The sequence below is a fragment of the Juglans microcarpa x Juglans regia genome, chromosome 3D (assembly GCF_004785595.1).
Source record: "Juglans microcarpa x Juglans regia isolate MS1-56 chromosome 3D, Jm3101_v1.0, whole genome shotgun sequence".
Classification (NCBI taxonomy): Eukaryota; Viridiplantae; Streptophyta; class Magnoliopsida; order Fagales; family Juglandaceae; genus Juglans; species Juglans microcarpa x Juglans regia.
Genome location: NC_054598.1, coordinates 35,457,769 through 35,473,428, shown reverse-complemented (window position 1 = coordinate 35,473,428; position 15,660 = coordinate 35,457,769). Strand labels below are relative to the sequence as shown.

Sequence of the window (15,660 nt, the reverse complement as noted above, 5' to 3'; positions counted from 1 at the left end):
TTTTTTTAATAATTTTAAATATTTTTAAAAAATAAAAAAATTACAACATCATTAAAAAATACTTCCTTAATTACTAAATAAAAATAAATAAAAAATCTCAGAGGGAGCTCCTTGAAGAGTAGCATTTCCCTTTATTTTTCTACGCAGAACCCAAATACGGCACAAGGAGGGCTGGCACTAGGCAGGATCCACAGCCCGGACCGGCAAAGAAGACATGCATAAAAGCCCAACATAGGGGAGGACCCAGTCCAAAGATCTGGGGTATTTGGTCCTGCTTTTTCTTCCAACTTGCAGCTTGCTGCGTGACCGGACCATGTTAACTTCAGCAACGAAACACACATTTGCAAAGCTACGAAGACAGCAGGCAATCAGCCTTCATGGCCGCCCCACGTCTCCACTTCTTTTCCAGGACAACCCACAATCCGAGTACTGCTTGGATGGACTTTCTTGAAAACCCAGAAGAAACATCCGCTGGATGTTTTCTCTTTGAACTCGATCGCATCCATATTATTGTCTTTTCCTTCCTCTTGATCCATTGTCTTCATTTTCTCCTTGTGCAGCTTTCTCAACAGGTAGATTTCAGCCAGACCATATCCCGATGCCATTGCCAAATAATATTCAGATGTCTAGCTCTGGACGAGTACATAATACATTTTTTGGCCTCGGGAGGTGATTTATAGGCGTTTGAATTGGCTTGGGGAGCAAGCAAGCAAGCAATGTTCCTTAATGGATAGCGCATGCAGCGAAAGGGCTTGCGCATTAAATTCATTCTGTTCTTGGTTGACTGTGTTCATGGAGGCATGGGCGGCTGCAGGCAAAGACAAAAGTGGAAGGGATTGCTTTTGCTTTGAGCTGGAAAATTGTGTCGTGGCTTGGCGACCAAGCAATACAAAGCGGTCCACAAACATATCCATGGTCAAGAATAAGGGTGCCACATGTGAAAATTTTGAATATGGAGGCAATTTTGTGAGGTTGTCAGCAATGAGGTGCGATTCTATTTTTGTGGGTCCTTTTGCACCCACTTGCATATTAATTTCATATTTAATTTGCGTCTGATGGCTGTTTGACTTTCGTTTGAAAGTTAAAATCAATTCAATTCATTTTAATTCATCATTATAATTTTTTTAAATTTTAATATAAAATATAATAAATAATTTAATTTTTTTAAATCTTAAAATAATAATAATATTAAAAAATAATATTCTAACAATATTTTATCATCTCAGTTCAATTCAATTCAACTCAATTCAACATCTAAACGTAACTTAAATTACAAAAAGCCAATCAAATGCCTTGAGCCTTTTCTATTGTAGCAGTGGCTATTGGGAATTTTTTTAACCATATTAGAGTGTAATGAGAATTGAAGACAGAAAGTTGTAGACAGGAGTTTTCAATATTTTTGTGTCTTTAATTAATCGATACGCATATATTCTTTAGGAACAGGCTGTCGAAATTAAATAAAAGAATCTATTTACAAGGTTGTTTATTAATTTAGCATTAAAGAATTATTTAAATTTTGATTTTTTATATAACTCAATGGATTTCAGAGAAAGTAAATTGTATGTTTGTATCTCTTTGAATTCCTATTCAAATTTGAGAGACCCAGGCACTCGAGTAGAAAAAAGATAAACACGTGAATAGACTTCACAACGTTCATTGAACTTTTGATACAGCAAAAATAAATATAATAAGACTTACTTTATGTATATATCTCTCTTCTATTCAAGATCCTCAAATTTAGATAAGAACTTAACTAAATTTTTTTTTTGAAAACTGTCTGCATTTGGTTGCAAGACTCAGCTGAGTTCAATCTAATTTTAAACTAAATCTAACATCCAAACATCCAACTCTCAAATTATTAAACTTATCTCAACTCAAAACCTCTTTACACGTGAGACCCATCACTTTTTTCAACTAAACACATCTTTATATATGAGACCTATAATTTTTTTCAACTTTTCATAAAAAGTACTAAACTCATCTTAACATCCAAACACATTTTAAACTCAGTTTAGATGAGCTTAATATAACTCCTTCCATTACTTAACTTATTACTATTCATAAAAATTAAGCTCACCTTAACATCTAAACGCAGCCCACAATAGTTAAATACCTCAGTTACTCCACAAAAAGCACATGTATCAAAGATATTGGCTTTCTTGTAGTTTTTTATGTCACTACAGGCTGCAGCAACTTGACTATTCTCACCTAGATATATACTAGATGGCCAATCTAATTCTGCCTTTCAAAATTAATTAGGTGTAGCTACTAAAGCAGAATGTTATGATCAGTAGCTTGCATTTGGTGGTTGAAAATAGAGGATATGTCCAAAAGCAATATTATTAAGAAAAAGTTATATTATTAACTCGGCGCGTATTACATATTTTGTAAAGTGCTTACATGACATAATTTGATTTGAAAGAGAAATTTTAAATTTTGAATCTTACAAATTAAATCTTATCATTTAAGTGATGTGAATGATATGCTCTACACACCGGATTGAAAATTTAATAACTATATTATTAATAGATATCACATGAGAAAGATATGAGAACAAGAAAGGTAAGTTACATAAAGGGATGGATTATCACGAGCAATAAGACATACAAGACACTTCTAGAACTCAATTAGAAACATTTAACTGATTCATTCAAGTGGGCATTTTGTTAGGTGCCCACTTGATTGAATAATTTGATTTTTTTTTTTATTTTTTTTAAATTCAAAAGCTCACTAAATGGATCAATAGGTGATGCCCTATTAATTTTGTTAGGTGCTACCTTATCATAGTTTATCTTATAATTAATAATAACCATTATTTCTAAAAATAACTATATGCCACTCTTTCTACTGACTTTTATCTTACTGTCTTGTCTTGACATTATCAGAATTCTTGGATCATAAAGAAAAGTAACCTTTTTTCAGTCATTATTCTAATTTTTTGGATTGAAAACCTGGCTATAACCGGTTGGGTTCATGAGGAGATCAATCCAACCCCAGTTATGAATGGGCTGATAAAACTAAAGAGTTCCCCAAAATAAGCAGGGGAAAAAAAGAACAGAGACATGAAAAAGAAACCAAAATCAGTACCAATAAAATCTCAGGTGAGGTAAAGGATAGCATATCAACATGAGCAGAACATCCTTCCAGGTTCCAAGTAAGTGCTACTGAAGCTTATATTTATATCTGTATTCTACAACATTAGGGCCAGTTCTCAAGCTAGTATATGGCATTTAAAACACCCAATAATTGTCAGTACAGATCATTTCCCAACCATACACTGCACTATGCAGTAGAGTCCAGCAGGAAGATACCTCTGTTCAAAGCTCTCTGGCTATGGGCGTCTTTATGAAGAAAAAGATAGCAATATAATTTGAACTGGATAACACTTTACTATTTTGATTCTAGTGATAAAAAAGGCATGGGTGAAATGCCTTTACTTGTAAAGATTTTTGAGCCTCCTTGAAGCTTCCAATATACGTTCTCTCTGGCCAAATGCACTGACTCTAATGTATTCTTCACCACCAGGACCAAATCCTCTGCCTGGCACTGTCACTATGTGTGTTTTCTCAAGAATCTCACTGAATATATCCCAAGAACTCATTCCCGGAAAGTGTACCCACACATAAGGTGCATTTTTGCCTCCATACACCTTTAGCCCTAGTGATGCAAATGCATCAGCAATTATGCCTGCATTGCCCATGTAGTAATCAACCACAGCACTTAAGGCCTGAAACAAAAATAAAATAAAATGAAAAAAGGAAACTATGTAAGCTTTCATTCCAAAAAATCAACTTCATTGTAGTTATGTTCCTGGTTGGAGAACCAACTTCCTAAAGACTTTCATTTTAGTCAAGTGAAGCAGCTTTAATTACCAGAGTTGGTGAAAATGCTAAAAGAAATCCCATATGTCAAACTGAACCGAACTTCTAGTACTCTATCATGATCTGAAATCATATGAGAAGTTAAGAACTAGCAAAAATAACTTACCAGCTATCCTAAAAAGTTTAGAGAAACGTTGTCACGCTTGTCGATCTAGACAACTACATAACATGTGTCACATCGACAGGTGTGACTGAAGATAACAAAATATAGGATGGAGAACAACATTTCTCCAAAGTTTAATACCCGAAGCAAAAATGGATTTAGTTTCATCATTATTTTAACACTCCCCTTGGTAATTGGTATAGATTCACCTTTGTTTGATCAGTGAGATTCAACATGGAATTTAAACTTTTAAATTGGAGATAGACAGAAATTAGGATTGATTTCAAGATAAATAAATTACCCTAGTTGATAAAAAATGCTAAATGTATTCATAATTCTAACAAAAGATTTCAACGGAAAGTGTGGAAAACAACCAACCCTGTAACCATCTTTGGAGAGGCAGGCTAGTCCCCCAGCTTGAGCAACACTTGATGCACCATTGAAACAGGTGCACACAATGCGATTATAATCCTTAATGACAGGAAATCCATTCAAGTACAAAAGCTCCTCAGGGACCACTGTCCAACCAAGGCGAACGCCTGTGAAACCGGCAAACTTGGAGAAGGACGAAACTTCAATGGCAACCTATATTGGGGAACGAATGTCCCAGATTGTCATCATTCATTGATGCTAAACACTAGAGGTTCATTTCAAATTTGGCAATTGAAATATTCTCTAATTTATTTATCAAATTGGATAGTCTAACGTAGAAAAAGATAGACATAACATTTAAATGTTCATGTGAAGTCCACATTGTCTGAAAATCCTTTACAGACAACATTAACTGTTGTAAGACCCACATAGTGTGTCTATCAGACTATCACTCTCCAAATTTTGACCATCCAATTTGACCAGACAATTGGAGAAAATCTCTGTTCTAACTTTGCCAGCAAGAATAGTTGTTATCAAAACATAAAATGATTCATGCAAGTGACAAACCTCTTTGGCTCCTGGAATTTCAAAGATTGATTTGGGGCTTTCATCTGATATATAAGTAGCATAGGCAGAGTCATAAACAATTATGGATCCATTTGCCTTAGCAAACTCCACAAGCTGCTGTAATTGCTGCCGTGATGCAGCATAACCAGTTGGGTTGTTTGGAGAGCAGAAGAAAATGACATCAGTCCTTGAAGTAGTTGACAAGTCGGGGAAAAAATTATTCTCGTGCCCGCACTTCATGTACACAATATTCTCATACTTCCCGTTTTCATCTTGGAACATGCCAGCTTGACCAACAATAACACTGGAATCTATATACCCCTGTTCCAAGCAGAGCAACCATTAATATGGTGGCCCAAAATACAATCTGTCATGATGGTTTTCAAATGGAAGTATTTTTTGCAGGATAATCTTTGGGGATCATTCAAGCATTAATTTGGTGTTTGATATAAAAAAAAGGGGAAGAATTACCGGAAAAGATGGATCCTGTACAGCCACTGACACATTCGGCCCCATAAGCATCTGTGGACAAAAGAACCAAGGAGGATTTATAACATAGTTATCATTATCAAGCAATGGAAATTGGTCCTTTAATTGATCAGAATGATATATATATCTTCTACACATGTACACTCATTTTTTCTTACCTGGAGGCGGGAAATGTCAGATTGTGCACCATCTGATACAAAAACTTCATTGGCTTTTACACCCACATCTCTGTAAAATGTTTCTGCAATAGCCTTTCTTAATGCCTGCAGCAAGAAAATTACTTTCAGCAGGCGGATATGAGTAGGAAAGATCAGAAGTGAACCACAAAGCAATGTACTTAATCCCCCACATGCAAAGAAACATAGGGGATGCCACAAAATAGAATAATTGACAAGAATTTTAAAGCGAAGGCCTGAAAATATTTAGTCTTTAATTGATATATGTTAAGATATAAAATAAATAATAAAATGTATATCTTTCCATTAGGTTAAGCTTTTGGAACAAGTGGTGATTTCACATGATATCAAAGTAGAGGTCTTGAGTTCGAACTCTGACTTTACACTATCTCATTTAATTAAATATTTTACGTGTCGGACCACTCATTGAGGGGAAGTCTAGCCCATATATGAGGGAGAGTATTAAGATATGAAATAAATAATAAAATGTACCTCTTTCCGTCGCTTAAAATTTTGGGACAAGTGGTGATGTAACAATATATAACAATATACTTCAGATCTGAACTTTTAACTTCAGACTTTCTTTGAGCTAAGGCATCAGCGTTTTTTTAAAAATGGATTCTCGTTCTTAACAATTACTCAATATTGGATGACAGAAAAAAATTAATTACGTGATGAAACAAGACCAAAAACATAACAGGCTCTGGCAATTTTATTAGGTAAATTGTCCTCAAACAAGTCAGAGTTGCATGCGTTTAATTAAATACAACAGTAAGCGGACAAGTTGGAGGAGAAGGCAGGAGACAAAACACTACTAGTGTTTATGTTTTGGGAGCCCAACACAAGTATTTGAATTGGTATAGGAATTCAGTCCAGGATTGTTCTAGGAACCTGCTATTGTGGTATAAAAGATCGTTGCTTTGTAAATAACAACACTTTAACAAGGAGTGGCTTCAATCATCCTTGTTTTTTTTCCCCTTCTTTTTGAGTCATAGTAGATAACATGTTTAGCTATGCCAACTAAAATAAGAATGAAACGAAAAAAACATTATGCCATAAGTATAATTTACATCCTGATTATCAAGGTTTTTGTACTTTAATTATACCTTAAATGATAAAAAAAGGACACATAATATTATCAAACTATAAAAATAAATAAATAAAAATAAAAACCATTTTTCATAAATTTTTAGAGTCAAAGTTTGTCGGTTGCTAGTTTTCAATCTTTGGCATTAGGACTCGTTTGGATATAGAAACCATTTCACCTCATCTTATCTCATCATGACATCTTTCTCAAATTTCCATACAAAATATAATAAACAATTTAATTTTTTCAAATCTCAAAATAATAATAATATTAAAAAATAATATTCTAATAATATTTTATTCAACTCATCTAAAATCATCTCATCTCATCTCATCTCACTATCCAAATGAGCAATGTGTAATGTGCTGATACTTCTCATAATTCGGAAGGCAAAAGTGCAAAACTTCTTATCGCTTAAATTTGCAATCTTTTTCCCAAAATATATGCTCAAAAATTACAAAAAGTGCCGATATACCGTGTTGCCTTGCTCAGCTCCGTACCCTCTATAACCTTGAACCGTTGATAGAGCATGTGCATGCTGCAAAACAGAAGAAATTAACGTTTTCCTTTTTCTAAGGAATATACCAAAGTCCTTTCCAGAAATAATTTTCGGACACAAAGTGCAAATATATATAGCATTTTGATCTTCATCAACCACGTCAGAGACAAAGGGAATGATCAAATCATTAAATCCTGCACATCTGTTTTAAAACAATTATATATCGACATGCATGCAGGTCTTTCGCAGCTAAAATAAAAATAAAAAACTGGGAAAATAATGTAAATCATGTAAGAATCATTGTGGCAAAAGCACCTTTAATTAATTACACACCAGGTTGGATGAATGGTCGAATTATATATCATGCTAATTTGATGCATCGGAAAAATTATGAGCTACTTTCAGAATATGGATGATATGGTACTTCCCTCTTATCAACGTTATCATGATATGTTAAGACGTTAAAATTATTTGTGTAAATATTAATTTCTCATGATACAATATCTTATGATAGGTTGATATAAATATCACTTGTCTGTTGTGTCATGTGGTCCGAGAGTATCGAATAAGGATTAATTACACTTTATCCTTTTGAATTTTTACTGAATTTATAATGTATCTCTGAAACTAATAATTGCATCAAAGTGGACTCTAAACTTTCAAAATTTTCCAATCTCCCATTCCGTCCACCAACAACGTCAAATCTAACGGAAATTTACTGCAAATATGTGTTTTTTATTTAATTTATTATCATTGACTATATAAAATATAAAATAATATATGCTATCAATTAATAAAAAATCATTAATCATTAACCATATATAAAATTATTTGGTATTCATTAACCATATATAAATTAATAAAAAAATTATTTAATGATTTATGAGTTATTATTAATTGATATATAACATATATTATTTTATATTTTATATAGTCAATGATAATAAATTAGATAAAAATTACATCTTTACAGTGAATGTTATGCACATAAGCAATATATGCAATGAATTTTCGTTAAATTTAACGTTGATGGTAGACAGAATGGGGGATTGAGAAGTTTTGAAAGTTCGAAAATTCAGTTTGATACAATTATTAGTTTTGAAGGTATATGATGAATTGAGTAAAAGTTTGAGGGATAAAATATAATTAATCCTTTCTAATAATTACTTATATAAATAATTGCTCTTAAAATCCAGGTCACTGTTTACTTTTCTCTCTTCTGTTCAACTTTTACGTTAAAAACACTAGACCATTAGACTAGAGACCATAGAGTCACGATTTCTGTCCTTGAAGTTGCTAGTACTTGGCCCTGGCTCGGTACTGGACAAAGGCATGGGGTGTGAAGATTAAATCTTGCCTGGGCAAGAAACGAGAAAATAATGGAAAGAAAAGAAAAGAAAACAATGAAAAGCATATCATGTAAATCTACCTCAGCCATAGCAGAAGTTATGATATCTGGTATAGGCTCTGTAGTATCTCCAACGCCAAGTCTTATTAAGCCTGCTTGTGGATACTTCTGAGAGTGTTCAAACTCACGCATGCATATCTGCTTGAGTTATTAATAGATCAAAGGCAAACAAATCACCATTTATAGATCACAGTAATATTAATGTTGGCTATCTGCCGTACTCATGAAGCAAACTTGAAAGAAGGATTAATCACAAATGGGAAAAAAAAAAAAAAATGGGGGTTTCGAACCATAGATTTTTCATTTAGAGAGCCGGGTGATATGTCATCAGCCATCAGATTCTATTATTGCATAACGATAAAATAACAAAAATACCAAAAAAAAAAAAACGTTACTGCCATGGAAGACTTCAGATCAAGCGACTGGCATACCTCTGGAAACAAATATCCACTCTGCAGTTTCTCCATATTAGTATTGCGTGGAACTCTTGTGCAATGACCTGTTTATAACAGTTAGCAAAGCTCTGTTATCTTTACGTAATAATAGATGTATTTCTGAAGTATAGAACTCATTCCCATGAAGCTTTAAGCAGATTCATGCAGGCAGTAACTTACCAACAGTACTCTTCTCATTGTTGAACTTTGGCCTGTGAAAATCAACCAGAAAACATGAAAGGAGATAAATGATCAGTACCATACGTAAAAAAATTTCAAACAAACAACACCCTTCATTTATGGACTTTTTTCAAGGTTTTTAACATGAATACCTGTTCCAAGTTGTTTTAGGTTGTAATGAAACTGCATGAGGTATGCAAATGCGTGTTGAAAGTTGAGAGTACTGCATGATTAATTTGTTTCGAAGTTTTGTTCGAAGTATCAACCTAGCTCCTCCAATATTTATCTCAATATATATGAAGGTATACCGAGTAATATTCCAGTTTGAGAGTGCATCAAAGAGGCTATATATAGAGAGAGAGTGGGGGGGGGGGGGGGGGGGGTAACTCGAGCTTGTTTGGCACATCCTAAAAGCAATGTACGTGCATCTGTGTGACAATTTCTGTTGGGGACATGAAATGGAATTTTCTGAGGTGGTTCAAAGAAGCCAGAGACGTCTGTGCAGCGAAACAAGACAGGGAACAAATGTGGAAAAAAGCCGCACGCATATATGGTTTGATCCAATCATCTTTTCGATACATTTTCGTGGACCATGACATCCATGGATGGATATTATATATGTATATACTTTGATCCTCCAATAAGCAGCCGGCCCGGCCCTAGCTCGTTTGATACTTAATTTCCACATAACCACCTAATGTATGTATAAGTGTTTTGTGGGAAAATTCACACTGGACTTTTCCCTACCGATCGATCAAGTCTGGCCTTCAACTTTTAAAGAAAAGTTATGAATTTTTGTTACAAAATGATGGGACTCGGGGAGGAGTAGCCCCATCATTTCCAACGTTTTGTACCATTGCAATGTTTTTGAGCAGTTGCGACAAAACAACGGCGTCTAATCACGTGCGGCGCGGCAAAAACCGACGCTAAAAGTCATTTGCAATGTTTTAGAGGATAATTTTCGACGGAATTGAATGCTGGAAAAGACCCTTATTCTTCTTGTAGTTGCATGTTTGAATGCTTATTTTCGAAAAAGGCTGACTTTCTAAAGAATAATGTCAAGCACAATTGTAGAATGCATAACTCAATACAAGAAAAACAGATTTTTATAGTCATTTAATTGCGATGAAAAGATCATTTATGATCAAAACAGACTCATTTTGATTGTAAATAATCATTTCGCTGAAATTAACTGACCACAAATAAACAGTTTTCTTATAGTGACTATCATACATTAGTTTTGAAAAAGAATAAAATTTATTATTAAAAAATTAAATTTTTTTATATAAATCTTATACTTTTTTTAAATAACTACGATACTTTCGTACTCATAATTACAACTCGTTACAAAAATGTGAGAAAATTCAAAACTTGTACATCATGCCACGTACTGATCGATGAATATAATTAATGGCTGCTAATAATTAAAAGAAACTTGCAGATATAGTACGAATTTTCCACCTTGAAGAATCGTGGAGCATTTGGATTGGAGTGATGACTCGGCACATGTCATCATGATGAGGTAATTAACATCGGGTCACGTAGATTTTAGCTAGCGTGCAATATGTCCTACTATATCGACTACTTGCATGTAAATATAAATTTTTAAAGCATGCAGCTTCTCGGTTATCAACCTTTGTTACCTAACCATCTCATGCATTGCACGAAACTTCAAGAAAAGTTGAACCCAATGCAATTACTCAGAAAATTAACAACATCATGAGTTTGATATATATTACGTAGTACTCATGAATGTCATGTGTCTTTCTTTCTTTCTTACCCTACTGGCCACAATTACTAGGAAAAAGTTAGAGACAACGTTACGACACGAAACACTATACGTACCATGAATAAATTATCGAAACAAAAAGATATAGGACAGTAGTGCATGATGAGGAAATTACAAGCTAGCCACATATAAGGTTAAATAATGTTCTAAATTTCCAAATCAATGAATTGTCCGTTTCTTTAATTTATGTGGAAGTGAAACAAAGTTATAGCTTCCAAAACATACAATGTCAGCTCGGAATTCCTCTCCACCATGGAAATTAAAAAAGTCTCTTTCTTTCTGACAAATAGAAACTCTATCAGCAATATCACCCTGAGAAATTCTTTAGTTAAAAAAAAAAAAAAAATTCTACAAAATAAACCCACCTATAAATTAATATAGTTTAATGTGGTACATAAGATTATATATAAAACTATTTTTATTATAAAGTAATATTAATTTATGTGTTTATTTTTATAAAATCTTTTTATAATTGTAATAGTACTTCTATCCCATATATAGTTGATAGATGAAAAGCCATAAACAATTTCAATATATTTATTAGAGTCGATAATTCAAATAGAACAAACATAATATATAATATAAAATATAAGTTTTTAAGCAATTGACTTGTCATAAAAATTTTAAATTTTTATTTGATAACATTTTCTGTAAATTAGTATCAATGAGATCTAAAAACTATAATATAACTAAAAAAGAAGATAAAAACAAATAATTTAATTTAATTGAACTCAAAGCTCTTCGAGAAATAAAATTCATCCGGTATAATATTAACTTCCTTCGACATATATATTAACTATAGAATATATAATATGCCACAAAATCACATCTAGATAGGTAAAGTGTCAAACTTCATAATTATGTTTGTGATCATGAATCCAGCAGTGTTTTGAAAGAGGGTTTTTATTTTTGAGTTACGATATATCTATAACTTTTTTATAATATTTTATGAGAAATGTTGCTGTTCTTGTAGGAGATTTCTAATGGGTGTTTTTTTTTTTTTTTTTTTTTACTTAATGATTAGCCTTTTTGAATGATCTTGTAAATTTTTTTAAAAAATATATATTTAAAAATGTTAAAAAATTGATGAAAAAAAAAAGATGAAGTGCATGTCAAGAGCCCCAGCTGTGACGGTAGAGCCACCCATATTTTATATAATTATATCTTAAATTAATGTATTTTTATAAAACTATATTATTTTTATAGATTATCCTTTATTTATAAAAAAACAATTATTCTCATAAGTCATTATTTATCATTTCACGTCCCACACTTTATAAAAAATACTTTCATCTCCTATAAAAAAACTTTCACATCTTATAAAAAAATTAATATAAAGTGTAAAAATAAATAATAACTTATAAAAAAAAAAAGCATATCTCCGTCATTTTTCTTTCATGTTTGATGAGGGCGGCGGAAGGGAAAGAAAAGACACGAAGAAAAGCATAGAAAACGACAGAAGAGATACAGAGAACAGCTTAAATGAAAAGTCAAATACTCTGATTGGGCCAAGTGATCATCCACAGGAATAAGTTCACGTGTTCTTTCTTTCTTTCATGGCTCAATAATTGTTAAAAATAAAAGTCTTGGGGACTCGCACTGAAACATACACTTCTATAAAAGTAGCTAAATGTACTAAATAAAGAATATTATATTATAATACAATGTAAATAAGTTAATTTAATTTAATTTTTTATTAGTTTCAATTTTTAAAATGAGTGTTTAATTAAGATGAGTAATGTTATATATAATTATAAAATATGTAATTATTATGCAGTCGTTTTGAAAAATAGTGAGATCTATTATTAAAAAATTATTATTTTTCATGTGAGTCTCGTATTTATTTATTTTTTTTAAAAATGATTACACAACGCTTACACATTCACGATTACAATTATCATTTTTCAATTAGGATAGTTTTAGAGCAGAAATTGTGGGTAAACTCTAACCGACTAACTCTATATTCCATCTCATTAATAAGATATTTCATCCTTTATTAAAATTAATGATATAATAAAAATAACCTAAATGTCACTTATAAACTAATGGAAATAAGTAAATTTAATTACTTTATTATATATATATATAACTAAGTTTGATAATTATATAGGTTGAATAATTGTTATAATGGCTGAAATATTTAAAAATAAATAAATGTTATTTATTTCTTAAATTTCCTATCTTAATCTTTTCTTATTTATTTTCATTTATAAATTATGGAGTAATAAAATAAATGAGGAGACAGCTAATGAAAAATTAAAATCTACTTATATATATATATTTAATATTGTAAGTAAAATTGACCACCAAAGAAATACAATTTATAATTAATTTTTTAACTTCGTCCAAAATTAAAAAATTTATCATAAAACTTAATTAGCAACCGTTTTTCATTTAACAACTTTTACATAATTAAATATGATGGAGGAAAGGAATGATGATATTGGTAATTAACGTATATGACCAAAAGTACTCATGAATGTTTGGTCATTGGTGCAAGATTTACATTAAATAAAGGGAAAATACTACTTTGCCTCTCACAGCTTGTACCGCTCCATTTGACTGTTTGACCAAAAAAAAATTTTTACTTAGTAATTAAAGAAATGTTTTTAAGTATATTGAGATTTTTTTTTAGTTTTTTAAAATATTTAAATATATTAAAAAAAATGAAAAAAAAAACTCAAAATATAAAAGCGGTAAAGTTGAGCAGGCTACTCTGGGCGGCAAAGTAGCCCGACTCTAAATAAAGAAGTCATGATATTTATGAGTTGTGACTAGTATTATAAATATTTGATGTGAGATTTAACTACTTTTCCTAGTAGATGCATGTATATATGCTCTAAGTACATATATCATTTTCTTCAACGTCCTCCAAATTAACAAGAAGTTAAGAAACCAACCTCAACATCACACAATTCCACCCTAAAATAAGTTTCCTACACGTTAATTATATATACAAACACATGTACCCGAATTCATATGTCATCATGACTTGCTTGCATGTATTATAGAATGAGAAACAAACACTTTAATTAGGTTGCATGTACTATAGATCACTGTTATAAGAAAAATGTTTACTCAAAATTAGATATTTACGATAAAAACGACCATTTGCAACAATAATATTTGATAGCTTGGATCGAATAATTAATTACATGATCAGCCTCCACAATATTTTTCTTTATAAATTTTTCTGTGTAAAGATTAACATTGGATTTAAACTCTCGAGATAATTTGCGTTAAATTTTATAATAATACAGATACAAATATATATATATATATATATATATATTTTAGAGAAAGTACTAAGTCTACGTAGAAAGCTTACACAAGAAAGTCTACACATTGATGTATTTTAACGTGATCTATCATATTTATTTTATAATAAAAAGAGTTTTACAATTTGATGGATCATATTAAGTTATCTCGACAATCAATTTGATGGATCATATTAAATTGTTACAAATGAATGAAATCTTAAATCGTTGTTGGTGTCTTCTGCCTCAACAACAGAGACGCTCAAACAGTATTTCGTCCGAACGGTGCCACTTTCACTTACATTTGAGCTTTGAACGGAATGATTCCTAATTGCACACGTTCAAACGACCATCAAGCAGAGTTTTTCGAACAGTACTATGTTCTTAACTTCTTACGATCCCTCATCCAAACAACTCTACTTTTTAAAATTTGTATATAAATTGAATTTTAATTTGCAAAGGATTCCAAATAGTTGCTATAGATATATTAGCAACCAAATTATTATACTGTTGCTAATATGCATGTTTTAAATTAAATTGTAATTAGCAAAAAAATTATATTGTTGGTAATGAGGGAACCGAGATTTTTGCATTGATTAACTTTCGTTGGTAATGATAGTTATATAATTCTGATTTATAATTTCAAGGGAATTGAAATCGTTGCTAGTATGTTTTTGTAAGGAAATAATACCATTGCTAATGTGTTTTAGTAAGAAAATTATATCATTGCTAATAAGGTTTTAATTGTTATGATCTTCTATTTTGCAAGCTAACATGTTTTTGCAAGGAAATAATACCGTTGCTAATGTGTTTTAGCAAGGAAATTATATCGTCGCTAATGATGTTTTTATAATTATGATCTTCTATTCGCAAGGAAATTGAAATCGTTGCTAACATGTTTTTGAAAGGAAATAATACCGTTGCTATTATGTTTTAGCAAAGAAATAATAACGTTGCTAATGAGATTTTTATAATTTTGATCTTCTCTTCGCAAGGAAATTGAAATCGTTGCTAACATATTTTTACAAGGAAATAATATCGTTGCTAATGAGGTATTGCAATGTTTCAATTTCGTCAGTAATGATATATTCATTGGTTGTGATGATACATGATTTTACAATGAATAAAAATTCGTTGCTAATAAGGATACATGTTTTTGTAACAAATAAAAATTCATTGCTAACGAAGATATATGTTTTTGCAACGAAATGGTCAATTATTTTTGCAACGAAACTAAACCGTTGCTAATGGGTAGAAACTTTTTGCAACGCAAAAATGTTATTGCTATTGTCTCAAAATCATTGCTAACTGAATTCGGAATCCAAACCCGATGTTAATTAAAAAGATTATTTTGCAACGAAATCTTTTTCATTGCAAAAAGTCTTTCTTGTTATAGTGATATATAATTTTTATAATCA

General features: G+C 31.4%; 1 protein-coding gene across 1 annotated transcript; it reads right to left on the bottom strand.

Annotated features, from left to right (window-relative positions):
- Positions 1-3,328: 3,328 nt before the first annotated feature.
- LOC121256711 (aminotransferase ALD1, chloroplastic-like) lies at positions 3,329-9,636 on the bottom strand. Its single transcript, XM_041157585.1, has 10 exons — positions 9,349-9,636; positions 9,197-9,228; positions 9,014-9,081; positions 8,604-8,720; positions 7,151-7,213; positions 5,571-5,675; positions 5,395-5,445; positions 4,924-5,244; positions 4,363-4,569; positions 3,329-3,727 (listed from the first exon to the last, which is right to left on the bottom strand). The coding sequence occupies exons 1-10, from the start codon at positions 9,600-9,602 to the stop codon at positions 3,434-3,436; spliced, it is 1,512 nt and encodes a 503-aa protein (XP_041013519.1). The 5' UTR covers positions 9,603-9,636; the 3' UTR covers positions 3,329-3,433.
- Between the last annotated feature and the right edge of the window lie 6,024 nt (positions 9,637-15,660).